Source organism: Chionomys nivalis, chromosome 12 (assembly GCF_950005125.1).
Source record: "Chionomys nivalis chromosome 12, mChiNiv1.1, whole genome shotgun sequence".
In the NCBI taxonomy this organism is placed as follows: domain Eukaryota; kingdom Metazoa; phylum Chordata; class Mammalia; order Rodentia; family Cricetidae; genus Chionomys; species Chionomys nivalis.
The window spans coordinates 43,507,774-43,531,903 of record NC_080097.1 but is presented as its reverse complement, the minus strand read 5'-3'; the positions used below and the strand labels follow the sequence as shown (position 1 = coordinate 43,531,903).

The 24,130-nt window shown below is 53.7% G+C and overlaps 2 protein-coding genes across 6 annotated transcripts; both read right to left on the bottom strand.

Annotated features, from left to right (window-relative positions):
• Positions 1 to 99: 99 nt before the first annotated feature.
• C12H8orf58 (chromosome 12 C8orf58 homolog) lies at positions 100 to 4,693 on the bottom strand. 2 transcript variants are annotated; one of them, XM_057786431.1, is made up of 7 exons: positions 4,573 to 4,693; positions 2,729 to 3,177; positions 2,234 to 2,374; positions 2,006 to 2,102; positions 1,746 to 1,858; positions 1,427 to 1,533; positions 100 to 975 (listed from the first exon to the last, which is right to left on the bottom strand). In XM_057786431.1, exons 1-7 carry the CDS (start codon positions 4,619 to 4,621, stop codon positions 867 to 869), a joined length of 1,065 nt encoding a protein of 354 aa, XP_057642414.1. In that variant the 5' UTR covers positions 4,622 to 4,693; the 3' UTR covers positions 100 to 866. The 2 variants fall into 2 exon arrangements, with proteins under 2 accessions (XP_057642414.1, XP_057642415.1); XM_057786432.1 differs by having other exon boundaries at positions 1,427 to 1,530.
• Positions 4,694 to 8,765: 4,072 nt separating this feature from the next.
• Pdlim2 (PDZ and LIM domain 2) lies at positions 8,766 to 21,413 on the bottom strand. 4 transcript variants are annotated; one of them, XM_057786877.1, is made up of 10 exons: positions 21,295 to 21,413; positions 18,893 to 18,987; positions 18,018 to 18,169; positions 16,011 to 16,080; positions 15,757 to 15,908; positions 15,509 to 15,587; positions 12,517 to 12,599; positions 12,219 to 12,346; positions 10,607 to 10,724; positions 8,766 to 9,345 (listed from the first exon to the last, which is right to left on the bottom strand). In XM_057786877.1, exons 2-10 carry the CDS (start codon positions 18,983 to 18,985, stop codon positions 9,168 to 9,170), a joined length of 1,053 nt encoding a protein of 350 aa, XP_057642860.1. In that variant the 5' UTR covers positions 18,986 to 18,987; positions 21,295 to 21,413; the 3' UTR covers positions 8,766 to 9,167. The 4 variants fall into 4 exon arrangements, with proteins under 4 accessions (XP_057642860.1, XP_057642858.1, XP_057642859.1 ...); XM_057786875.1 differs by lacking the exon at positions 21,295 to 21,413 and adding an exon at positions 20,352 to 20,410; XM_057786876.1 differs by lacking the exon at positions 21,295 to 21,413 and adding an exon at positions 20,352 to 20,391 and having other exon boundaries at positions 18,893 to 19,017.
• Between the last annotated feature and the right edge of the window lie 2,717 nt (positions 21,414 to 24,130).

Sequence of the window (24,130 nt, the reverse complement as noted above, 5' to 3'; positions counted from 1 at the left end):
CCTCCCTCCCATTCCACTCCTGTCTGCCTCCAGCAGTACACCCTTTCCTATGTGCTTAACAGTCACAGCACACATTGAGAGAGTTTAATGTCACTTTATCCTCCTAACAAGCTTATGAGGTAGGTAAGGCAGGCATCATCCCAAGTAGGAAGCTGTGGCTCACAAATTAAGAGACATTGCCATGGTCTAAACTCCAGGATAGAACACAGCAACTTAGAATTGACCTTGAAAGTCATTCGCTATTCTTCACATTGCGCTTGATCACCCCCCCCCCCATTGCTCATTTAGTCTTCACAGGCTGTGCTCCAGGGCCATGACTCAATACAAAGTTACCCAAGGCAGTGTTGTTCTCTGTCCCAGGTCTGCCATCTCAGATATGAGGAAGAAATTAGAAATCCACATCGGTAACTGTCCGTTGTAGAATGAAGATCAGTGCCCGTCCTTCCACAGTTACACACAAAGCACCAGCCCTTTGGATGCGTGATTCCGCCAGATGATTGAATCCAGGCAGTTGACAGTCCAACAAAGATGGCATAAACATACATCTACAACATGCTGGCACATCACTTACTAAACGCGCTCTGGGAGCACCTGATAAATAAGTCCATTCACATTCTCTGAGCCCAGAGATTTCTGACAACGAGTAAGAACCCTGGAAGATGGCCAGAACTGCACTTGAGGCTCTCACAGGGAAACTAGGGCTCCTTGGCCATGCTGCTTAGAGAAGGAAGGACTCTGTCGTCACCTTGTAAAGGAACAAGCACAAATCGCTTTTCCTGGCAGTGCAGAGACACAGCAGTAAACCAAAAGGTGAGGGACTTCATGGCAAATCCCCTCCACCTAAGGTCACCAGGCACACCAAGAGATCATACAGAAAGGTTTTTTGCTCGTGGTTTCTTAGTCACCAATGATGGGATAAATGTCTTCCGGTGGGAGTGGTACTCAGTCCTTTCAGAGAGGTTCCTGAACTCCATCCTGCAAAAATAAAAAGCACAGAAGAAGTTAGAGCAGAAGAAAGAAACCAGAGCTGCAAAGCCTTGTTCCCTTTCCGAGGAGGAGATAGGAGTGGTAAAGTGATGCTTCTCCCTAAGGAACAGGCCTCCAAACATGACAGGCTAATTTACCTCTCTGCCTACCTCACCATCCCCTAAATTTCAGTGTTAAGGAGTAAGGGCTTGGCAGGTGAAAATAAAAATATGCCAAATAATCTCATTGTGGCTTTAGAAAAGCCACTGTCCCTAACCTCATCTAGTCTTCTTACCAACAGATGGGGCATCTTAACCTGCTTTTGCTCTTTGGAGCAGCTTCTCCAACACTTTGTCTCACGAATTCCCAAGGGACTAAGATGACAACTGTCAGGACAGAACAATATCAACATCCTGGCCTCTCCCTCACTGCCTTAACCTGAACCAGGCACAAGACTCACCTGGGTCCAGAACTATCAGGAGGGGCAGGAGGCTCAGGGAGTCGAGGGCTCCTCCAGCGGATCCGATTGAGCAGGACCTTGACCTTGTCCCAGTGGGAAAGGTCCTGCTGAACACAGAGTAGGGGTCATCATACAAAACATCTAAATACTATATATCCCTAATGATGCTCCCAGGGACTTCACTGCCAGAGCAGGTCACCTGCTCCAAACAGGAATCCTGTCATTTCCCTAAACTCCTGATTTGGGAACACTTACATATCCCCATGCTCTTCCACCCTGCACTATTCTACCAAATATATCCACATATATCCATCACTACCTTGTGTCCCTGGGAGGATGGAAGGATGTGGGTTGATTCCAGCAAGGCCTCTGGCAGCCTGGGAGGGTTGGCAATGAGCACCCCCATCTCTGGGAGTGCAGCCGCCTCTGCACCTTCAGAAAGAGAACCACACATCACCTGGGGCCAGAAACAAACAGGAAGCAATCCTGCTAAGCTATAGTTCAGGGGGTCTGCTGATGGGGACTCTGGGCAGGCGCACAGGCAGGCAGAATGCAGAGGAAGACACAGTTACCCCTTACCTGGGTCCCTTGTCTGGCTAAGCTGCTCTCTGTGCCCTTGCACCCTATTGTCTGGAATATGTGAAGATGAAAGAGCCAATTCTTCCTCCTCGGGATCCTGAGATGGGAGAGATGGGACAATCAGAGACTCGTCAGAAAGCTGGGGCTATTCAGGAGGTATTCATTCTTGCAGGAGTCCCTGCCTCCCTTGCTGCCTGATCTAGTCACCTCTATCTGTCCATCACTCACCCTAGAGGGCCTCTGGGTCTGCAGCTGCAGGTACAGCTGCTGGAGCCTCGCCATCTGCTCCAGCACAAGGCACAGGTGTTCCAGGTAACGTAAACCCTGCCCTGGAAGGCAGGTCAATGCTCCAGACTCCATATCACCCACCTGTGGGACATGTTAAGATAGCAAGATTTCCAAATCCTTCCAAGACTCCCATCCTGGGTAGTCAAGCTATGCTGAACCAACAAAATGCGACACAGCAGGCAAGCCGAGGAAGACACACCTGGCTGGCTTCCTCGGTGCCCAGTTGAGCATGGCACCCATTCCTGTCTACTTCCTCTGTGGGGGTGGCTACCTACCGCTGGGTTCAGGGTGAAGCAAGAAGCAGTGACACAACCATCAATTAGGGGCAAGGAACGCCCCACCCCGAGAGAGCTCCAGGGGAAATGGGGGAGGGTCCCCACAAACCCCACGACAGGGCTTTCTCCACCCCAGTCTTCAGCCAAGATGACTACTCACCACCTTTGCTTCTTCCAGACCAGCCTCTAGCTCAGTGTCTGCCTCAGTGGATTCTAGTTCCCCGGCAAAGATGGGTACTCCACCTACAGGCTTGCTCAGCAGCTGCAGGGAACCGCGCCTGCGGGACAAGCTGGGAAACTCTCGAGACCTCTCCAGCACCTGTTCCAGCTTCTGTCGGGCCAGCAGCCGGTCTAGCTGGGCAGATGGCAGCTCGGGGCTTCCCATGGGTTCAAGGTTCAGAGAATCTTGAGAAAGTCCCGACAAGGTAGCCAACGGACTGTCCCCCACCACCATCTCCATGCCTGAGTCCTGGGAAGCCAGTTTCAGAAGTGGTATCTGTCCTTCCTTGAAGTCCAATGAACATCCATGAGTTTTATCTGGTATCCGTCTGTAGGTGCAGGTAACTCCTGGCACCACACAGCCTTGTGCTAGGTCCTCAAAGGCTCCATCTGTAAGGAGAGTCAGTATCAGGCTGGGCAGGCTGCCCTCAGTGCCCCCAGCATTCCTAGCAGTTGGCAGCATTCCCCTGAGGAGGTTTGTCCTGTACCAGTGGTGAGCAAGGACACAGGCCATCCACAGCCCTACTGGGATATGGTTCTACCCCTGCTTGGAAGATGTCTAGATGAGATTCTCTTTATAACAATTGTTGTCAACAGGCAGGAACCTACACTTTGGGCTTGCAGTAGGCAAAAAGTCATTGCAAGTCGTGACAATCCGCAATATGGCTGGCTTAATAGACCCTTAACTAGGATCTACCTGAAATTTGGATATGGGAGGAAGAAAGAGCGAGGGGAAGGTCGGGGCCACATTGTGCTGTCTGGAGCCCTTGACACACCAGGAAGCAGGATGAGGTATCTCCTGGAGTGTGTGGGGACAGTGATAAAAACGACAGCAGCTAGGGCTGGGGTGTGTCAGAGCGACAACTTTCAAAGCATGCACAAGGCACTTGGTTCCATCCCTACCTGCAGAACAGAAATAACAAAATGACAGCAACTATACTCATTTGGAGATTTTTGTCAAAAGGGGGGAAATGGGTTTGGCTCGATGGTTCAGTATTTTAAAGCACTGTTTGTTCAGAAGATGGGTGCTGGCATCCAGCACCCACATGGACCTTCACAACTCCAGTTCCAAGAAATCTGGTTCCCTCTTCGGACCTCCCTGGTCAGACCACACAGGTAAAACACACAAAATAAAAGCCCAAATTCTTTAAGAAAAAAAAAAAAAACCTTTAAAAATACAAACTAAGTAAAACAAGGAAGCTGACTTTTGTTTCTGAACGTGTTCCACTCTGTAGCCCAAACTGCCCTGAAACTCCCAACATCCTTCCCGCCTTGGCCTCCCAAACGGTAGGTAATAGGCATGAGCCTCCACACTCTGATGGCTAGCGTCCATCAGCCTCTCTGTGCCAGACTCTACTGTAGTCTGGGAGGTCTACTGGAATCGGGCAGAAGCTAGGGCTGCTTTGGCGGGAAGAGGATGCCAGCCCGTCCCTCTGGTTCAGGAAGTGGACCAGGAAGCCTATGCCCTGCAACCTTCCCCGGGAAATGGGTTTCTGGTCGCCGAGGGGCTTCCAGGACTGGTGGCTGAGGCCAGGGTATTGGAGTCACCCAATCTCGGGTAGGGAATTAGGGGGAAAGGAGCCCATGGACCGGTAGGATGCGAGTAGTAGGTGATTAACCTGCAAATCCCAGAGGATCTGCGCTGTGCAAGGCGACCCCAGCATATTCACTGGCTGGACTGAACTCCTTCAAAGCAAGGAAGCGAGGGGGCGCGGCCGGTGGGCGCCGCCCGCGCGGGACCGGAGAACCGGAGGCGACCCCAAGGTGGGAGGCAACGCGACTCACCCCGGCTACCAAGTCGCTCCACCGCAAAGACGCGGCGCCGGCTCAGCATGGTGCGTTCCCGGCTAGGCGTAGTAACCGCTGCAGCACCCAAGCGATCCCCGGGCGTCCCCGAGTCCCTAGCTGCGCCGGAGCAGCTCAGCCCGCCGTTCCCCGCCCATTTGGGCGAGGCCCCAGGACACTCCCCGAAGGGGGCGGGCCGGGGCAGGCTGGGGAGGGGCGCGGCGCGCAGGTAGAGGGCGCTGACCCTGGCAGCTTCTGTCCCAGGACTCCCTACCCCGGCCGTCTTGTCCCCATTCGAGGACGCTAGAGGGCTGGCTGCACGGGGTCACCGCCCCCTCCTCCCACCCCCCGCCCCCGCTGCTCCTGCCTGCTGCGTTCCTGCTGCAGCTTGGAACCTGCTAGTGCAGGAGTTGCACTGCACAACAGTCCGGAAGGAAATGGAACCCCACAGCGCTGGCGGAGGGAAGAAGGCAGACTAGGACTGCATCCGGCCTCCCAGCTGTGTGACTTGAGGGCAGGTCCCTCAGCTTGTCAGAAAGGGGGAAGGGTTCTGCGCCATGGAAAAATCTACAGAGCAAAGACGCTCTGTATCCTGAGCAACTTATGAGCCCCCTATCCAGCCCAAGCTTCTGTCTTATCCGAGTGCTGCCACAAAGTTGCAAGGATGTGGCGGCTGGGTCTGCAGGGAGTGGGCAAGAGGTGAGCCAGCAGCCTGGAGCTGCCTGGAGGCTGAGCAGAAGTTTAAATGTTTCCCTGACCGTAGCAGCCATCACCCTTGACCCGGTCCCATTCCACCCCAACCCCATTCTAAAAGGAGCCCAGGCGGCAGTTGATGGTCAACCACCAGGTGACCAGATGATGCTGGAGGCTTGTGGTGAAACACCGCCTTTCTCAGAAACCAAAACGAAACTGGAAAATCTCAGCTGGCTTCAAATCCCCTAGAGGCAATTAAGGATGCTGGGGAGGAGGGAGGAGACATTAGAGCCAGAGCCCAGGGAAGTGTGCTGGCCCCTCTCCATCTGTCTTCCTAGACTGCATACTCAAATGCTCTCCACTGGTTCCTTCATCAGAGAGCCACCAACAATCGAAGTTCAGTACTATAAAGTCAGGGAACTGAGGCACCCACCATTCAAGATGAGGCCCGAGTTGCAGTTCTCTGCCGTCTTCAGACTTTGATGTTTAGGTCAAGCCCTTTTCCTGCAGCATGAGTTCCCAGGGCTTCTGGTTGCCCCCCCCAACCCCCCCCCCCATCCCTGTCCTTTAAATACATTGAAGGAAACCGGAAGCTGGGCCAGGCAGTCCTGCTTTCTCCAGGTCCAAGAAGAGTTTGCCAAGCCAGGTGGCTTTCTCCTCCAAGGTGAAACTGTGGGGAAGTAAAGAGGGGGGACCCTTGGTCTGATCTCGCCCTGAATTTGGAAAATGTGAGGCCCGATTCCAAGCAGTCTCCGTGGTGACCAGGACAGGAATGCATCTAGAAACAGGAAGCCAAGCCAGCAGGAATGTGGCGGCTCAGCACAAAGAACCCACACACACCCCACTAAGTACACTCCCCAACAGATACTCCCCTCCCAGATAGGGCCCCACCCCCTTGTGCAAGACTGGCCAGGTCTGAGCGGCCACAGCCTTCAGGAAAACTGGGTCTGGTGTGGTGGGCCAGACTTCTGCACCTATTGTCCTGTTAAACTCAGAACCCTGCCAGTTCTCCACTACCCAAAGCGTTGTACATCAGTGTGTACACCTGCCACTGTCTATGTCTCTTCTCTGCCACCCCCACCTGGAAAATCATGTCCCTCGGAGGGAATCGCAAGAAGCATCACCACTCAACTGCTTGTGGCAGCATGAGGCAGGCCATCCATGGCCTTGGTCCTTCTGCCTCTGGTGGGGAAACCCCGATTTCAGTAAGCGGACTTCCTGAAAACCCAGCTCTAAGCTTCACATGGGACAAGTGAAGCCAAGGACCCAAAGACAAGTTCTGGTTTGGTTCCTTTCCTGACTCCCTCCCCTTCCCACATTCAAACAGCAGGTGACAGTGATACTTGTCTTTGAGCCGTGAGACCGCAGTTCAAACAGTTCAAACATCCTTAGCACATCCAGGATGCTCTGGACTAGCGGTTCTCAACCTGCGGGTTGCAACCCCTCTGCGGGTCACATGATCTTTTCACAGGGATTGCATAGCAGATATCCTGCATATCGGATATTTTCATTATGATTCATAACAGTAGCAGAATTACAGTTATGAAGTAACAACAAATAGTTTTATGCTGGGGAGGGTCAGCACAACATGAGGAACTGTATTAAAGGGTCACAGCATTAAGAAGGTTGGGAACCGCTGACCTAGAGTCTTAACCATTATTATCCTAATGTGTGACTTTGAACTGTGGTTGCTCTCCCAGCTTTGTTTGAAGAAAGGTTCATTTTTGAACTTATTCTCTAAAATACAGAAAGAAATACGGAGTACAGTTGTGCCAAAGGGGTGTGTGGGTCAGAGAGGATGGAAACTTGCCACTAGCTGGCTTAGGGTGAGGATGAGAGAAAGGGCAAATACCAAAGCCTGCCCCTGGTCCTCCTTCATGTCTTGTGGCACATTTTAGTCCACACTGGTTTGTTGCAGGTGGAGATATAACCACATCAGTAACCCAACTCAGCCTTCCCAGCCTGTTACTGAACTCGTTTAACATTTTCCAAGTGTCCCCAAAGCCTCAGGGTGACGTTCATACCACACCTGGTATTCAGCCTCTCTTGATCTTAGGATAGATTCCCCGGCAGCCACTGCTCTCAGCTGAGCATCCTGTTGGCAGTCACCCATCTCTCAACATATGTATCGGTCACTTTTCAGATGGCCATGGCTTTGAATACACAGCAGCTCCTTGTGTGTTTTGAGACAATCTTATCAGTTACTGTACTTTATGATAACAGCCCATAGTTGCTGCTTCAACATTGTCTCCAGCGAAGTCAAAAAGCGTTTAGTCCTCCGCTTGCCCACGGAGCCAAAGCCCAAATTCTGAGCAGTTTCCTTGCTGTGGGACCATTGAACACTAGATGGCGCCAAAGAGGCTACACCTTTCTAACGAGAGGTTGAGCCTGACAGATTCCCACTCAGCCAGCCAACCTTGATCTTTTCTATAAAAACACAGGCTCATCATCAGGCAGCCATCCAGGCAAAAGGTGAGATGATTATATCAAGGTATAAATTATATACACAGGTGTCTAAGAAGACAACACTGTCTCTGCCAAGATTCCTTTCCCAAAGAGACAGATGCAAAGACCGCCGTCAAGACCCCACCCTCCATAGCCAGCTTTGATCCCCTTTTTAAAAAAAGCTTTAGATGCCTCCCCTCCCCAGGCTGACAGCAGGCATGGCTGAAACACACAGCAATACCTGAAGAGGTTCTGAAATGTCCTCTGAGATTAAAACTAAGGGAGGCTGGTAGATCAGATCAAAAATTAAGAACCACTGCTCCCTACCGCCTCTCTGTTCAAATGCACCGTGAACAGTGAAGGATGCTGCGATCCAGCTACACCTGGAGAGCCAGCAGAAGAGGTGCAGGTGTGAGCAGACCAGCCTGGTCCAAAGACCCAGCTCTTGGTGCGTTGTGGGTGTACCTTGGAATGAGTTGTCTCAGGCCACAGCCCTTCCTGAGAGAGGCCACCCAGGAGCCCAGGTTCAAGGTTATCCTTGGTTGATGAATCACTGTTCCGAATGGAGCAAGAAGCCTAAAAGATCAAGCTCCTCCACCCACCCTCACACCATCACTGGGTCCCCCTTCCTGCCTGTCCTGCTCATCTCCTTACACTGGTAGTGAGGCTGGTAGCATCTACACTGAGTGACAATCACGTCCCAGTCTAGCTCCGCCCACAGCTGAGTTTGTGGTGTGTTTGACAGTCCTTCCTGGTCCCCTGTGTCTCTCCTAGCTTCAGAGAAGAAACCTACAAAACCTCTTCCCTCCAAAAATAAGCAACCATCTTAGAGAGAGAGAGAGAGAGAGTTAAGAACGCATATACCCCCAACTTAAAGAAGGAACCCACTGAATGAGGTGGGGCACACACTGTAGCTGGATCCGGTTCTGCTGGGAGGCAGAGCTATAAGTCTGAGGTATCTGGGATATTGTCTCAAAGGTACAAAAAAGAAAAAGGAGCAGGCCTCTGCAATGGAGTGCATAGCGAGTAGGGCTTAAGGAAGGGAAATAAACGGGTAACCATAAACAAAGACTTTCTTCTCAGAAACAGGGAAAGAAGGAAAAAGGACACTGTTTCATTTTATCCACATGTATATCGAGTTCACACGCCAAAATAAACTTTACAACACAAATATCATTAACCTCAGGCCCACCTTGCCCTTCTAGATACTTCTATCTGTGCCCAGTCCTATACACAAACCTGTCCAATGGAATGGCCATTTCAGGCTGCAGTGCAGCAACTGGCCTGCAGGAGGCAGGCCAGAGAGAATTGTCCTCAGCACTTGCAGCCTGAGACTAGTCCCAGCCCTTGGTTTCACCCAGCAAGGACAATCATAAGTTCCTGTAAGAGCCGTCACCTGCCATCACCCCTCCCTGCTTGCTCTCAGTGTGGTCGGTCCTGTCTGAGCACCTTGAGACTCAGGCCCGGGAGCTCAGAGTGCCAGGCACTGAGTAGCGCTGGCGGGCGTGCTTCTCACAGTACAGCTCATCGCCCACCCAGAAGTGACCGCGCATCTTCAGGTTCAGCCCACAGTCCGCACAAGTGTAGCAGCCAGGGTGTCGGTACCTCCCCTCCTGGATGCGCACGGCCTGGTTCCTGCAGAAAGGGAAAGCCATTAGAACAGGGGCACAGAACAGAGGTGGGATAGTTAGGAGGACCTGGCACGAAGTCAGCATTCCCAGGAAACCTGTTCCCCAGCCAGTCAGAACCTCAGACACAAATACCTCAGGCACTTGACTCCCAAGCCTCTCTCAGGAATTTCACTTTACCCCCTAATCAAGAACGACAAAAAAAGAGCTAGAGTGATGGCTCATCAGGTGGAAACCCTTGCCACAGAAGCCTGGAGACCTGAGTGTCATCCCGTAAGCTGTAGTGGAAGGAGAGAACCAACTCCCGAAAGATGTCTTCTGACCTTGACATGTACGCCAGGGTTACTTCCACATTCGTGCAGACATGATCAAATAATGTTTAATTAAAAAGAACATGAGCTAGGCATACTAGCACATGTCTGTGATCACAGTATTAAGTAGGCAAGAGTCTATAGTTTGAGGCAGACCCTGTCTCATAGACAGACAAACTCCCTTGAGCTGTGGCTCTCAGAGAGTGACCCCGAATACAGAACTCATAATGCGTCAGCATTACAAGGCAGTGAAATCAGAACGGATACCCTGGGGCTAGCTGTGTGCTCTGTGCTTTCTTCCAAGTCCTGCAGGGATGGGGATGCAGGATCCTGGGAGCGCCACCACTACAGCCCAGCTTTCCACCCACTTTCCTCAGAATGCAGGATGCTGTCCTGTCCTGCCGATGAGAAAGCTCTACCAGGAAAAGTCAAGGAATGGCCCAAAGTAAGTCACCTTGACACAGTTTGGGCATTTATAGGTGGAGGAGTACCAGCATTTCTTTCTTTTTCTTTTTCTTTTCTCTGTCTCTATCTCTGTCTCTCTGTGTCTCTCTGTCTCTCTGTCTGTCTCTCTGTCTCTGTCTCTCTTTCTGTCTGTCTCTCTCTGTCTCTCTCTCTCTACCAGAGAGAAGGGCTATATTACAATGCTACCCACTGAGAAATGAACCCAGGGGCAGGGAAGGGAGAACTTCTCCAGAAGGAGGAATGAGCCTCATCCGGGGACAGATCTCCAGAGGCTTGGGGGAATATGTAGGAAAAACCAAAAGCAGTAACATTCTTCATTTCTTTGGCGAGAGGGGAGAAAGTGAGGGTGGGCAGGAAGCAGCCAAGCATTCATTCTGAACATGAGTCCACTTGGCCACAGTTCCCTCTATGGTCCCGGACTAACAGCCCTGCTTTGCCTATAAGCCCCATGCTCCCTAAGGCATGCTCATCACCCAGCCCTCCAAAACTCACGAGATGTTGACATTGCACTTCTCACAGGTGTGGAGCTTGGGTGGGGTGGCCGAGGCCTTGGAAGTGGGCAAGAAGGCCTGGGGACTCAGTGAGCTGGGCACAAAGGCAGGTGTGCCACCTGGGAGGGGCAGGAGACAGACAGACGCATGAGAGCTGCTTGTACCACCCGCAGAAGTATCCGGCTGTACTTAATGGCATTTTATGACGCTCTTCAGATCCTCCCCAGGACACTCCCACACTTGTGGCAAAAGGCACACTTTCACATGAATCTCTAAAGTACCAGTGGGTATGCAAACAGGTAAAGAAAGAAGGTGAGTGGGGCAGACCCTTGGCAAAGGCTGATGGCGGGTGTGAGCCCCTGTCCTTCTAAAACAGCCTGGGAACATCTGTGCCTAGTGTGTGACATAAACAAGAAGGTGTTCTCTGTGAGCCAGTCATGATGATACAGACAGTCCTAGGTCGTAACCACACCACAGTGTCTTTGTATGGCCTTTTCAAAGGGTTTTTATATGCATCATTGCATCTGGGCCAGCGAAAACACCAAGACGAAGCACAGAGCAGAGGCACTGGGCAGCTGTTGTCCAAGCCTCAACTCGGAGTCTGAGGCACCTATGAAGTGACTGTCTGTACTCTTTCCCCACCACCACCACGACTATCATCTCCCTGTGGCCTCTCAGAGTCAGGATTGGTGGAATTTGTTCCAAAACTTTCTTACTTATCCCTCTATGTTCCAGCAAACAGCCGTGTGAGCACTATGCGTTAGAGTCAGAACCAGCTACCAGAAACTGGCCTGGCCATTCTGTTCTAAGCTCTAAGCCCTGTCCTACCAGACTCATCCTCCCCATCCTCCCTGTGGACAAGAGGTGCTCTTATCGGCTACTACAAAGTGCATCGTTCCTGATTTCCTAGAGGGAAGTATATAGTCCACTTGGGTATCTACTCCTGTAGGATCTTCCCAGGACCACGACCCCAATAACTGGAGCTCTTCGGGGGTTGAAGTCAGGTTATGCCTCCACACATCCTCTCCACTGGATAAGCAAACACATCAGTGTATTTGCAATCAGTAAACGGGCAGCTGGCAGGAGCCTGCATTGTACTGCTCACAATGCTATCTTGCCTGGCATGATCGCTTATGGCAGAGTGTTCTTTGTTCTGGCTCCCAGGGCCCTTGCCTCAGCAGCTTGCTGTGCTCTATGCTCTCCCAAGCTGCCAGGCCAAGGCATTTTCTCTGAACCCAAAGCTCTCTGGTTGCTGGAGTCCACATTCCATAGTCCTCCCAGCCAGGCCACTGTCTTAAGGCTGTTGGAATCTCGGATCCTGTTTTAAGGCCAAATCAAATCCCTCTTCTTCCAAGAAGCCTGGAGACCTAGCCTAGAGTTCCTGGTTTTTCACTCCCCTGTCCTGGTTCTAGCTGGTACAACCCACCATCTTCTAGCGGTACCTTGTACATCCCAACCAGAAAATAAACTTCTTTAAAGCTACTGGGGCCTGACATCTGCTCCCTTAATTCCCTAGTTCCGCTATGGGACCTTAAACTACTTCCTTAGCCTGTTTGGTCTCGCTCCAGGGAGTCCATGGGGCCTTACTTCATCCCAAAGCAAAGAGGCCTCACCTCTTTCCTCAGCCTCCAAGGCTTCCTGCAAGAGCCGAAAGGAACTGGACTGCCTTGGGGCGGTTCGTCCCTGGCGGTTCTCCTGCAGCATCTTGAACACTTCCGAGTCCTCTTCCAGATCGAAGGAGCTGTGGAAGCGACAGCTAGGAATGAGGACCCTGTGTCAGAGTGTTAGGACACACCCCAGTACAGAGGAGTATGGAAAGATGAAGAGGCGGAGAATCCCATCCCTCTCAGGGAAACCCATCCCCTCCAGACCCTCCAGGAGCCCACCCAACTCTGCAGGACCTACTGGTACCTGAACCTGGGGCTGGAGGACCGAGGTCCTGGGGAATGTGGCAGCACCCTCACTGCTGAGTCGCTTGGGCTGCTGTGGCCGGCCTGAGGGAAGAGAGCAGAGGGGAGGAGTCAGGCCCAACCCCCAGTGACCGGCACGTCCCTGTGCATTACCAGATGCTGCTCCCAATACCAACGCTAGGGGGCGCCTGGCCTCCAATGACCCGCTGGTGTCAGGTACCCAGTCCCTATCCTCGGAGTGAAGGCCCCAGGGAGGATGGGATCCCGAAAGGGGAGAGAGGCCAGCACCCAGTTGCAGAGATGCCTGTTACACCTGGGGATCCCACAAGGTGCCGAGCAAGGACAATTACATGGGGAACTCCACACAGACACCCTTTAGATACATTGTCACACTTAGATCATGCTACTGTCCGCAGAGATGTGGCCAGCCTCCTATTCCACAGAAGAAACAGAGAAGAAGCAAGCAAGCCTGGAAGCCAATCATTTTTTTTTTTTTTTTTTTTTTTGGTTTTTCGAGACAGGGTTTCTCTGTGGCTTTGGAGCCTGTCCTGGAACTAGCTCAGTAGACCAGGCTGGTCTCGAACTCACAGAGATCCGCCTACCTCTGCCTCCCGAGTGCTGGGATTAAAGGCGTGCGCCACCATCGCCCGGCTGAAGCCAATCATTTTGCAACAAGACCACGGAAACATAACTGTGTAAGGGCTAAAGAAGGTCTGTGATAATGTTCTCAGGGCCTCAAGAGCAATGCCGTATCTCCAAGCAGGCCAGCATGTGTCCTACATCGGAGAGAACAGCCTCGGGGAAGAGGGACGATCCTTCCTGCCTAGGCTCCTTCTGGGGCCAAGTTCTCATTCCCAGCAAGAGAAGAGGTGTGTTTTTCACCTGCAGCTTCCAGAATGACTCTAGAGGTATCCTGCATCCCAGATCTCGAGCCTCAGCCAGTCAAGAGTCCATGACAAAATGGGAATATCACTGCTGGCTCCATCCCACAGCTCTTCCTGGGCAGCCAAAGCCATCACCTTTGCCTCACCTGTCTCTCCCAGACAACGGAAGACCCTATGTTCACAGAAGGGATGTTTCCTCTCCAAATTCAACAAGCTACTGCCTCATCATCCGCCCTTCTTGAGTATGCCTGTAGTGAACGCTATGGGGCACGCAGCAATGTTTGCGGTAAATACTGAAGGTGGGCCGAGAGCTGGGAGGAGTTCAGGAGGAATCTAATCAGACCGAATGTACTGCTTTCCTCTGGATTCTCTGAGAAACTAAAATGCAGTGTGACTCAGGAGGGAAGCGTGGACCCCATGACTCCTGCACCTATCAGCACAGCCTGGGGGGTGAGGAGTTCCGGTTTTTGTCCATGAATGCATCCCTAAGGGCCCAGAGGGGGCTTGACAAGCAGCAGCTGGCTTGTCAAGAGAGAAGAACGAGAGGTCCTCAGGGTCAATCTAGCCTGACTCTGAGGACCAGAGAGGAAGAGGGTCCCGTTCTGGGTAACACAGCAGCAAAGGGACCAGCCAGGACCTGCCTACCACCTGACATCCTGAGCGCCTTGTTTTAGCAGACAACCTTGTCAAAACACAAGTTCCTGTTCCGAACCCCCAGTTCCCACTCTGCCGCAGGTCCAGACTTGGGCCTGGGAATCTGCATTTCCCCATAGAAATTCCCAGGGGCTGATGCTGGCTCGAGAATCGGTCCTGTTTGGCCAAGGTGGGACGCTACAGGGAGATATGCCCTTGAGCACCCATGGTCTGCTGAGCCAACAGCCCCTAAGAAAGCAGGGGCAGGAAAGGGAAGCTCCAACCAGCTCTAATCCAAGCTCCTTTCCACCTTGGCTCAGAACCAGCCCGGTCTTGCTGGGACCCGTTTCCCCTTCTCCTAGGATTTCAGGTCACCATCTATCACTCTCTGATCGAAACTCTACCCCCAGTCCCTCTCCACTGTCCAGTCCAGCAAAATTCCTAACGGAGCCTTCCCAGGCCACCCAACCTACTTCTCTCTCTCTCCCCGCTTCCAGAATGCCTCCTGCTTTTGTAATTAATCCCACACTGTCCCATACTTAATTGTTTCAAAATTGTTTGGCATGTTTGTCTTATCTTAACAGCCACATCTTAAATTCTTTAAAGATGGCTCTGTGACCACAGCACCCACCCAGCTGGCCCTAGGGGAGGCATATGGCCTATCACCACAAATCCTGCCCCTTCTTTCTCCAGACTGCCCTCCCTCTTTGTCCTCTACCCCCCTACCACCCCCAAAGACCCTGCTCTTTGGAATGCAGAACCTTCCATCCCCAAAGGCCCTGCTCTTTGGAATGCAGAACCAACCCAGAAGTAAGATTTCAGCAGCTGGGTCTTGTCCCCTTCACCCAAAAAGCCGGACATGTCCCCATCCACTCTGCCCCCAGCGGCTGAGGGCCAGGACTGTTGTCTGTCCTTCTCACTATTTCACTGCCCCGCCCCTGCCCTGGGGGAGGAGAAATACCACCTGGGGGGGTTAAGCTATCAGCAGCGGTGACAGAGATGCTGGGAACGGGGTGGGGGAGGGGTCCTGCCGAGGAAGGAGCAGACAGAAATCTGGCCAAGGGCAGCTTGAGACAGAACCACAGTCCCTCAGAGGCTCTCTAGGCTGAGTGGAAGGAAATGAAGGAGCTGGGGGTGGGAGCTGGGGGCTTGTGACGGGGAGGAATGTCTTTCGGAGATGCAGCCAGCACGGAGTGGGACTCATCCCAACGACAGCAGCAAAACTATTTCAGCCACAGCCCAAAAGAAACACACCGAGAAGGGAGGAAGCCAATGCGACGGAGGGGGCCAGAGCGACAGGAGCGAGGAATGCGTGGTGACCCCAGCGCTAGCCAGCCTCTCTGGCTCAGGAGTGTAATGTACCTGTCACAGGGGAATGGTCCCACAGGCTGTTCAGGTATTGCCAGCTGCTGTTAGTGCCAGAGGCACCAGTGGCAGCCAGTAGCATGGGAGACATCTTCCCTCGGGAAGCCTCACCTGTCGGCTGGTGGGGTGGCTCGGGTAGGACAAGTGGTGAGTAGCAGTGAGGCCTGAAGAGTGTGTCAGACTCTGAAAACTGAAATTGGAAAGGAGGGGGGATGTTGTGGGTACAGAACCCACACAGCCCGCCCCAGGAAGGAAGAGGGGGTGTCCAGGGTTCCCTACACATAGCAACTGAGACTCGGATGGGGTCAGGTCTAGACTTGGTGGCACACTTGGCCATGGTACCCAGTCACTGAGCTCACCTACGGCCAATTACATCCTCTCCAGAAGCAGCAAGTGGACTGGTGGGGGGTGGAGTGGAGAAAGGGCTGCCTGGCCTGGGACTGAGGGAGGCTGGGCTCAAACAGGCAGATCTCCAGGAGGACTGGCTGTCATGGTGTGTCCTCAGGGAGCCCTGTGGAGAAGGGCCAAGAGAGAGTTGGCATAACCCTGCTGGCTGCACCCCCTCAGGGTACTTGGGGGTGCTGTCGCTCATGGTTGGAAGCACCCAGCTTACCTGGAATCTAGCTGCCAGCACTTCCAAGGAGCCCTCCCCATTGGTCTGCCCAGGAGAGGCAGGATGGGACCTGAGCGACAAGAGAGAGAGACTGTCTATCGCAGGGCCCTAGATATCCGCATCCTGAACACAGTTCCTAGGCCTGGTTCTCGAGACCAGCCAAGTATCCAGGACACTTGGACACTGGACTATTAACTTCGTTATATTCAGAACAAATGACTCCCATCAACCACCACCAGCAACACTCTCAGGTTCAGCACCATAACAGAAAGGACAGTTTCAGCAGAAGGCTTCATAAATCCATTTTTATCAGAGGTTCCTCCCGTGACCCATGTCCCTGTTTCCATTCATTTCATCTAGTCACCGGACAATGTCTGCTTGAGATCAATTTGGAGGAAGATGGCTAGTTCCATATCAATAACCCTTCATCTTTTAAATTGTGGAGAAGTTAAAATCACAGAAGGAAAATGGGTTGTCCCGAGTCCCAAAGCCCGTCTTCGGCTGACCCAGAACCTTCTCCCCACTGATAGCCTTGTCTCTACCAGCCGCTCTACTAATGGCCAGAATATCTTTGGGAAGGTCACTGGAATTCCTTTCCCAGACTCCTCGCCCGCCCAGCAAAACCAGGGGTGGGACCAGGCTTCTCTTCCCTTCTAGACGAGCATCTGGAGGACCTGGAGACCAAGGCTACAACAAGGCTCGGAGTCCAATGTGCAACCAACAGCAGCTAGCCAGAGAGCACCCCCTGACCCAAGTGGAACTGGCAGGAGCCTAGAGTGGGAGGTCCCTGGCGATCCGAGGTGAAGATGAAAGGAAGACCCATTCATCACTACTACATTTCTGGGCCTCTGGTCCCTTCTGGCAATGTTGGCCTACAGGAGCCTTTGTCTCCTGGAATCAGGGGTAGTCATACAAGGTCGGGTTGAGGGGAGGGTCTGCCTCAGAACTTCTGAATGCTTCCTGAAGAGAGGAGGGAGGAGGGTTGGGGAGGAGAGCTCCTGGCCAAAGAATGAAGACACTCTGAGCCTTGGCTTGCTGGCCAGGCCCACATCCCCAATGGCCAGGTTCTTCCAAGAAGGACCTAATATAATAGCAAGCAATGTTGTCTGCAGATCTTCCCCTGATGGCAGCCTCCTGTGGATTTTGGTCCCATTCCCAGATGCCATGAGGCCCCCTCCACCCTCCTCCTTTAGGTCTCTCTCTTGCAAACACTCAGGGACAGAATGGCATGGCCATTATCGTGGGAGCCTGCCTCTTGAGCATTCCCTACCAGCAGGGCCCATGGGTGAGGAGTAGTGCAGAGGCCAGAGAAAGCTGGGCAGTGGGGTAGAGGCAAAAATAAAAGCAGAAGATGTCCAACTCGTTTCTTGGTCTGCCCAGAGGGCCTTTGGACCAAGGAATCTTTCAGCATTCCTGAACTGTGACTCACTCACTGTGATGTTCTATCCTGAGTAGCCACCTGTCCGCCTGCACCCCTACAACACTCCTCCCCAGTGCAGGGACCTATGGTCAATGGCAAAGCCCAAGTCAGTGATGGGAAAGGACAATAAACTCTTGTGAGTTGTGAATTCCCAATTCCCATCTCCACCTGAATCTACAAAAAAGCCACCTCTCAGAGACAAGGGTACTGGAGACTCAGCCTAGGGTACACCTTGCCCCAAAGTTTCCTCTCTTCAACCACTTCATGCCCACACCCTGTGCCATTCACACTCCTGGGAACCAGTCAAACCCGGGCTTCCAGGTAGCTGGTGCCAGCTTGCCCCACCTCGCCTGTGGCTGCATGCCCAGCCTGGCGCCCACCTTTATCAGGTAGTCACTGGGACACCTTCCTTTTCCATACCATAGGCCCAGAGCTGAGCACTTCCCAGATGCCAAAAGAGGCTTGGAAGACTGGGATGGGGCGCCACTGGGCCTCTAGGCCAGGTTGAGGGCGGCTGCCTGGGATGGCAATGGACAAGGGAGGAGCAGAATGGTGGCAGGACCAGCCAGTGGAGGTGGAAGGCCTACCGGTCCAGCTGCAGCCGCAGGGGGGAGGCACTCTGTCGGATTTTGCTCTGGGCCTCAGCGTGGAGCATTCTCTCTGCACTCTCTCCATTGATGGCTACAATGATGTCACCAGGCCGGAGATCGGCTGCCTCGGCCTTGCCCCGCTCTGTTACCTAGAGGGATGAGGAGCCAGATGCTGGCTGGTGAGTCTTTGGTACTCAGTACCCACCCTGGATAGGGGTACACTTGAGAAGGCTGGAGCCGAAGGGACCTCCTGCTGCTGCCCAGGAAGTACGGAAGCAGGGTTGTGCTTCTACCACCTTTTCCTCTTTCTTTCCTGGGCTGCCAGCTTGCCAGCTAATTCCTCACAGGCTTGAGTGGCTTCCTTACTCCCCCAACACACACACAGGCACACGCACAAGTACACACGCATCTAAACACAAACTCCTAAGGAATGTGATGGCAGAATGTCAGGAACCAGGCTTGGGAATACTTCTGGACAGAGAACCTTGCCCGTGCAAATCATACCTTGCAGGTGGCTGATTAAATACCACCCTGGCTATGAATGTTCTCCAGTCAGGATCTGGGCCTGAGCCTGGGCAGAAAAGAAACTCCCAGCCTACCAAGAACTTGCAGAGGAGCTTGTCCTATGTAACCACCCCCATATGACCGCCAACAGGTGTGAGTTTCAAGACTGTAGGGCCCAGGGTCGCAATGGCCTTCCTGAAGGAGACCTCATGTAGCCATGACAACAGAACATAACTGTCTCCGGCCCCCGCCCCTCCTGCCCCTGCCAACATTGTCCAGAGCAAGCTTCAGGCTCCAGAACAAATTGGAAGAAGGACCCTCATTTTCAGGGGGAAGCTGGCTTGTTATCTCCTAAAGACAGCCCTTACCTTGGTCACGATGATGGGCGTGTGGAAATCTCGGCCTCCGCTGATGCGGAAGCCCCAGGGTGCTGGCCCCACCACATCCACAGTCAGTGCCATGCCTGGGACAGAGAGGAACCGGGAGGTGGGATCTACTCCCACAACACACCCCAAAAGAAAAGGGAGAAGAAGGTGACAGGTCTCAGAATTACCCAGTAAGGCCTGGGCCTGGGTGATGGGGGTAGAGGAAGTGACTAAGTCCCTCCCTCCCTGGAGAGTTTCACTTCCCCCCACCCTGGGAGGCCTTGACTCTGAGTTCCCCCTTCTAGGGTCTTAGGTCTAACAGATCCCCTAGGAGAGGTAGCAGGCCCACTGGCAGGCTGCCAGGCTTTCTCCTGCAAGTGCAGGGTGGAGAATAGTGGGAAGGAATTAGCAGGTGGTAGGAGTTATCTGCCCCACCCCCATTCGCTACCTCAAGGGCTTGTTTCCTGTCCCCAAAACTAAGAGCACAGCGATACTTCCTACTTGCCCTGTGTACTCTATGCAGAGCTGAGCTTTCCACACAGATGAACAGCAAGCCTTGGGGCCCCACCAGACTGCAATAAGTTAGCCAGGCCTGGGGTTGAAGGGTATCAGACCAAGGACTCCAGAGGGGCAACTTGGCTACCTGACAAGGGGTTCAGATGAGCAAGAGGAAGCCTGGGGGCCTGCTGCCCTCTGAACAGCCTGAGCAAGGAGGCCAGGGCTCATCTGCCAAGGGAGGCACACCCACACTGCCCCTGGTATTGGCCAGCATGGCAAGTTCATGATGTTGCCAGTTTGGCCACAAGGTTCCCATCCACAGCCCCCTCTGCCCCGCAAGGGAGTGTCCTTGTGGATCAGGCCCTCCTTGGATTTCCTGAGCCTCTAGGTCTGGAGCCAGGAGTCAAGCCAGGCAGGAAGCTACAATGCCAGGCTTGGCACCACCCAGCCCAGCACCCATCCTGAGGCTGTCCCTGGGGAGATACGGAGTCAGCAAGTACTGTCCAATATCTCAAGAACATCAAGGCCTATGAGAGGGGGTTATCCAGACCAGCAGTTCCACAGTCTTTTCCTCAGGCAACTGGCTTTCCCTTTTACCCAGGCCCAGCCACCGTGCCTCTGGCTGATCGCTGAAAGTCTGCAAACGACCTGAGATTCTCAGACCTTTGAGCCGACCAGTGGACCAGGGCTGCGAATGCTGCTGCGGGAATTGCCTAGCCTAGCGCGTCAGCCTGGCTGTCCCCAGCACCAGTTCTCAAGCCTTCTTCCCACCAAAGGCCAAAGTACCCCGGAGGCTCCGGACTGGAGGACGAGTGTCTGGGTCAAAGGCGAGTCCAAGTCACTCGGTACCCAGGCCGAAAGGAAGCTTCAGGGAAGAGGGGCTTTGGGCCGAGGGTAGGGTCCGACGAGGCGGAGATCCCCGAGGGCGGTGGCCCGTGGAGGGTTCAGGTGGGCGCGCGCTCACCTGGCTGCCGCCCGCCTGTCCCGCTGAGCGGCCAGGACCGCCGGAAAAGGGAAGGAGGGAGGGAAGAACGGAGGGAGTGAGGACGAGGAGCCTCCGCCGTTCCACCGCAGCCGTCTGTCCGACTCTAGGGAGAGCTCGCCCGGGGCTCCGGGACCTGCCTCCGCCCATGTGATCCCGGGGCCGCCCCTGCCGCCGCCCCTGGCCCGGGAAGCCGCCTCCTCTGCGCTTCTGAGCCTGGGCGCCGCCACCTGGCCCGTGTCTTGCTGGGGAGCTGGGAGTGGGCGTGGGGGGCAGCAGACTCTCCCTGAGTCGCCTCTAGAGTGAGACCCTTCCGAGGTGCCCGCATCCTCCGTACTGTCCCTGAGTACAGGGGAGCGGTTCAAATGACAGACCCTCCCCACCAAGCGCAGACTACGGAGACTTCTTACCACCCCACAATAGGAAAGGGAACCGCAGCATCTAGGGCTCTGTCAGGCAACCGCTGATATGGTGGACCTGTCTGTGGTCCGCCCGACTCCTCTGCCCTCTCCTAGCTCCAATGTTGGAGCAGCTGCCGCCCGCCCGATACTCACAAACTCCAAACCTGAGCCATCCCTCCACCCTCCTATCTGTTCCCGGGCAGACGCCCCACTGATGGCTTTGTGCTGCCAGCGAAGTGACTTAGCCTCAGATACCCCGCAAGCCAAGCCTGCCCTGAGCAGGAAGGCATGCCCAGACCCAGAGATAGAGAGCGCTTGGCAGGGTCACCAGGCACCTCCCCTCCCAGCTATCCTGCCTGGCATGGGCTAGCTCCAACCACGATCAAGGACCCTGTCTGCTCCATCCCTTCTATTAGGCTCCGGGGGCTCAACCCAACGAAGTAGTGGCGGGGGGGGGGGGAAGGGGACAGGTGCAGACCCAAGAAGGAGGAGCCATCTGACCAGAGGGTCCCCCAGAGCTGTACCTCGCAACCCTTGCCCTGGGGAGTTCGGGGCCCACGCAGCTGCCTCCTGCGCCTCTTCAGCTGCTCTTACAACTTGGCACACCGAGGAGCACACCTGTGGACACAGCTGTAACCTGCCTGCCTCAGGTGTGAGTCATTCTCTCCGATTTCCCCGAGAGGATTGCCCTTGCCACCCTCACCATCCTCCTCACCTCCAGAGAGCTGGTGTGGTTCATGGTCCGGGCACTTCCCATTCAGTCAGCTCGCCTCCAGTTACCTCCCTGGCCCCACCTCTCACAACTACGTCTTGGGCAGGTAAATGACTCTACCACAGACTAATCCAAGGGGCCATTTCTCTGCTGCACCTGCTCTCCCTCCCCAGCTAGCCGGGAAGCCTTTTATGTTTGTTTGTTTTGGTGATGGGGATTGAACACGAGGCCCTAGACATGGATGTAACCTCCCTTCAAGCTCCCCCTGGAAACCTCTGGAGCAGGAGGCCTCCAATAGGGTAAGGTCTGCCTTGGGATCCCAGTGCCTTATCCTTAAGTGCCACAGCTGCCTTTAGCTGTGTGCTGTTGGGCCGTGCGCTGTTTAGTTTTTTGTCTACTTGACATAAACTAGAGTTATGTAAGAGAGGGAGCCCCAGCTGAGGAGTTGCTTCCCCAGATTGTCCCGTGAGCATGTCTGTGGGGGCGTTTTCTTGATGGCTGATGCAGGAGGGCCCCGTCCTGTGTGAACAGTCCCACATCTGAGCAGGGGTTCCTGACAGGTATAAGTAATGCAGGCTGTGCAAGCCACAAAGAACAAACCATTAAGCAGTGTTCCTCTGCTAAGTCTGCTTCGGTTCCTGCCTTGAGGCCCTTTGATGATGTGTTGTGTTGTGGAACTGTAAGCTGAAATAAACCCTTTTCTCCCCAAGTTGCTTTCAGTCATGTTCTAACAAAGCACTAGACACCCTGACTAAGACAGTGCTCCATCACAGCAACAGAGCAAGGAAACCAGGACAGGCAGATTCCACAGCTCTCTGGAGCCCCCATTTTCTCCATCTTATCCTGCTACTGTACAGGTGATTTCCCAGAGGAGAAGTTCAAGGATTACGAAGCATAAAAGTTGAAGGACTTGGTAGGGAGAGGAGGCAACAGAAAAGAATTCACTTCATTTTATCTAATCAATGCTTCAAATGACATTCATTAACAAACCTTTATTGGCCACCCACTGTGCGCCAGGTACTGTGCCATACTGACTTCAGGGACCCTCAAGGGTGCCTCAGACAGGCTCTGTAAACACACATAGGTTCATCTACTGGCTTCCCTAGGTGGCGTATTTGCGAATCGCACTACGAAGCCACCTGACCAGAGGCATGACTCTGGTATTCAGAAAAGACCTGTTCTGTTCTAAATGATTCTAGGTACTGGGTGCAAGTCACATCCTTCACCTGTCTGATGGGTGAGCGCAGCCCAACAGCCTCAGGCTCTCTTCACCAGGCCGAGGTGTCGAAGTGGTGCCTGGTGGCTGGGAGAGAGGTTCCCGGGGCCTCATCAAAGAGACTTGGTTTCTGCCCAGGCAAAGTTTCAACCCTGAAATGTTTCATGAAGGCACCAAGGGACATAAAACAAGCCAGGATGAGGGATCAAAAGCAGGCCAGCGGGGCCCTGGAGAGTTGTCATTTCTAGGCTTGCCGATCTGGAACCAGACCAAGATGAACACTGGGCACAGCGACTGAATGGAGGGCATAAGGGCACGCAGGTCTCGTTCTGCAAGCAGCTGTTTAACCACCCTGGCCGGCGTCCAAGCCACACCCAGGCTCAAGGGACCAGCCACGACCAGGCCACTGCTCTATACACCTCGGCTTCACCCGCCCTGACAAAACCAGACATACTACTTCATGTCAGTCACCAGCTCTACCCACTCACACTTAAGTGACAGGCCAAGGGGACAGAAGCATCCCAACCCTAGGTCACCTCAGAGTCATCCCTAAGAGACTGTTCTCCTCCAGGGGCCTCTGAACAGGGACTGCCGGGGCACTGGGTAGATGGGATGCAATGAGGAGCTGACTCCACCCTCCAACCAGGACTTGGCCTCTGACTGTCCGAGTGCCTCTCCTGTCTAATAGGTGTAGTGTTCAGGTTGGGTGACACGGGTGTAGCACCTTGCTGCCTGCTCAACGGTCAGCGACAGCCTAAGAATGGAGCTTCCCATCACTGGGTGTGGTGGCTGTGGTGGAGGCTGAAGCATATTTATCTCCAGTTCCAGGCCAACCTGGGTCATAGTTAGACTCTGAGTCAACAACAAAGAGAATGGAGTTTTCCTTTTCTGGAGGAAAGGCCAGTCCCAGGATGTGCTAATGTTCCCAGAGGCCACCAAGCCCTTGGGTGAGAAGAGTTGCTTTGGCTACCTCTGCCCTACCCACTCCCAGCCGCCATAAAGCAAATGCTCAAAAACTTGAGTCCAGAGAAGAAAAACACGAGAGTTTGGTGTGGAGATGGAGCGTTAGTGGGGAACATTAGTGTGAAACAGAAATGTCACCAAGTTCAGCAACAGCGTGGTAACAGCTCCGGAATCAGGAATACCTATCAGTCCCCAGCTCTGAACATTCCCATTGGGCCCTGTCCTGTCCCCACTGACATTAGTTCTCAGCATCTCTGGTCGGATACTTGATCCTCAGATACTGCTCCATTCTGCCTGTCATCCCTGCTGAGACAGGAGACAATGGTGATTAACTTCCCTCCAACTACAGTTGGCCCATCTACCTTGGGCCACAACCCATGACAGAAAGAGACCCTACAATCCTAAATGGGCTGAGTCCTCCCCACCCCATACACCGACCCAAAGGAAACGATGCAGATGTGTCTCTGGT

Coding starts and splice junctions, on each gene's coding strand:
- Pdlim2 (XM_057786877.1), bottom strand. CDS start 18,985: ATGGCACTGACTGTGGATGTGGTGGGGCCAGCACCCTGGGGCTTCCGC. Junction 15,909..16,010: donor TGCTGGCAGCTAGATTCCAG/GTAAGCTGGGTG, acceptor CCTTCTCCACAG/GGCTCCCTGAGGACACACCA. Junction 15,588..15,756: donor GAGGATGTAATTGGCCGTAG/GTGAGCTCAGTG, acceptor TTCCAATTTCAG/TTTTCAGAGTCTGACACACT.
- C12H8orf58 (XM_057786431.1), bottom strand. CDS start 4,621: ATGCTGAGCCGGCGCCGCGTCTTTGCGGTGGAGCGACTTGGTAGCCGG. Junction 2,375..2,728: donor GTCTGGAAGAAGCAAAGGTG/GTGAGTAGTCAT, acceptor CATGTCCCACAG/GTGGGTGATATGGAGTCTGG. Junction 2,103..2,233: donor AGACCCAGAGGCCCTCTAGG/GTGAGTGATGGA, acceptor CTCCCATCTCAG/GATCCCGAGGAGGAAGAATT.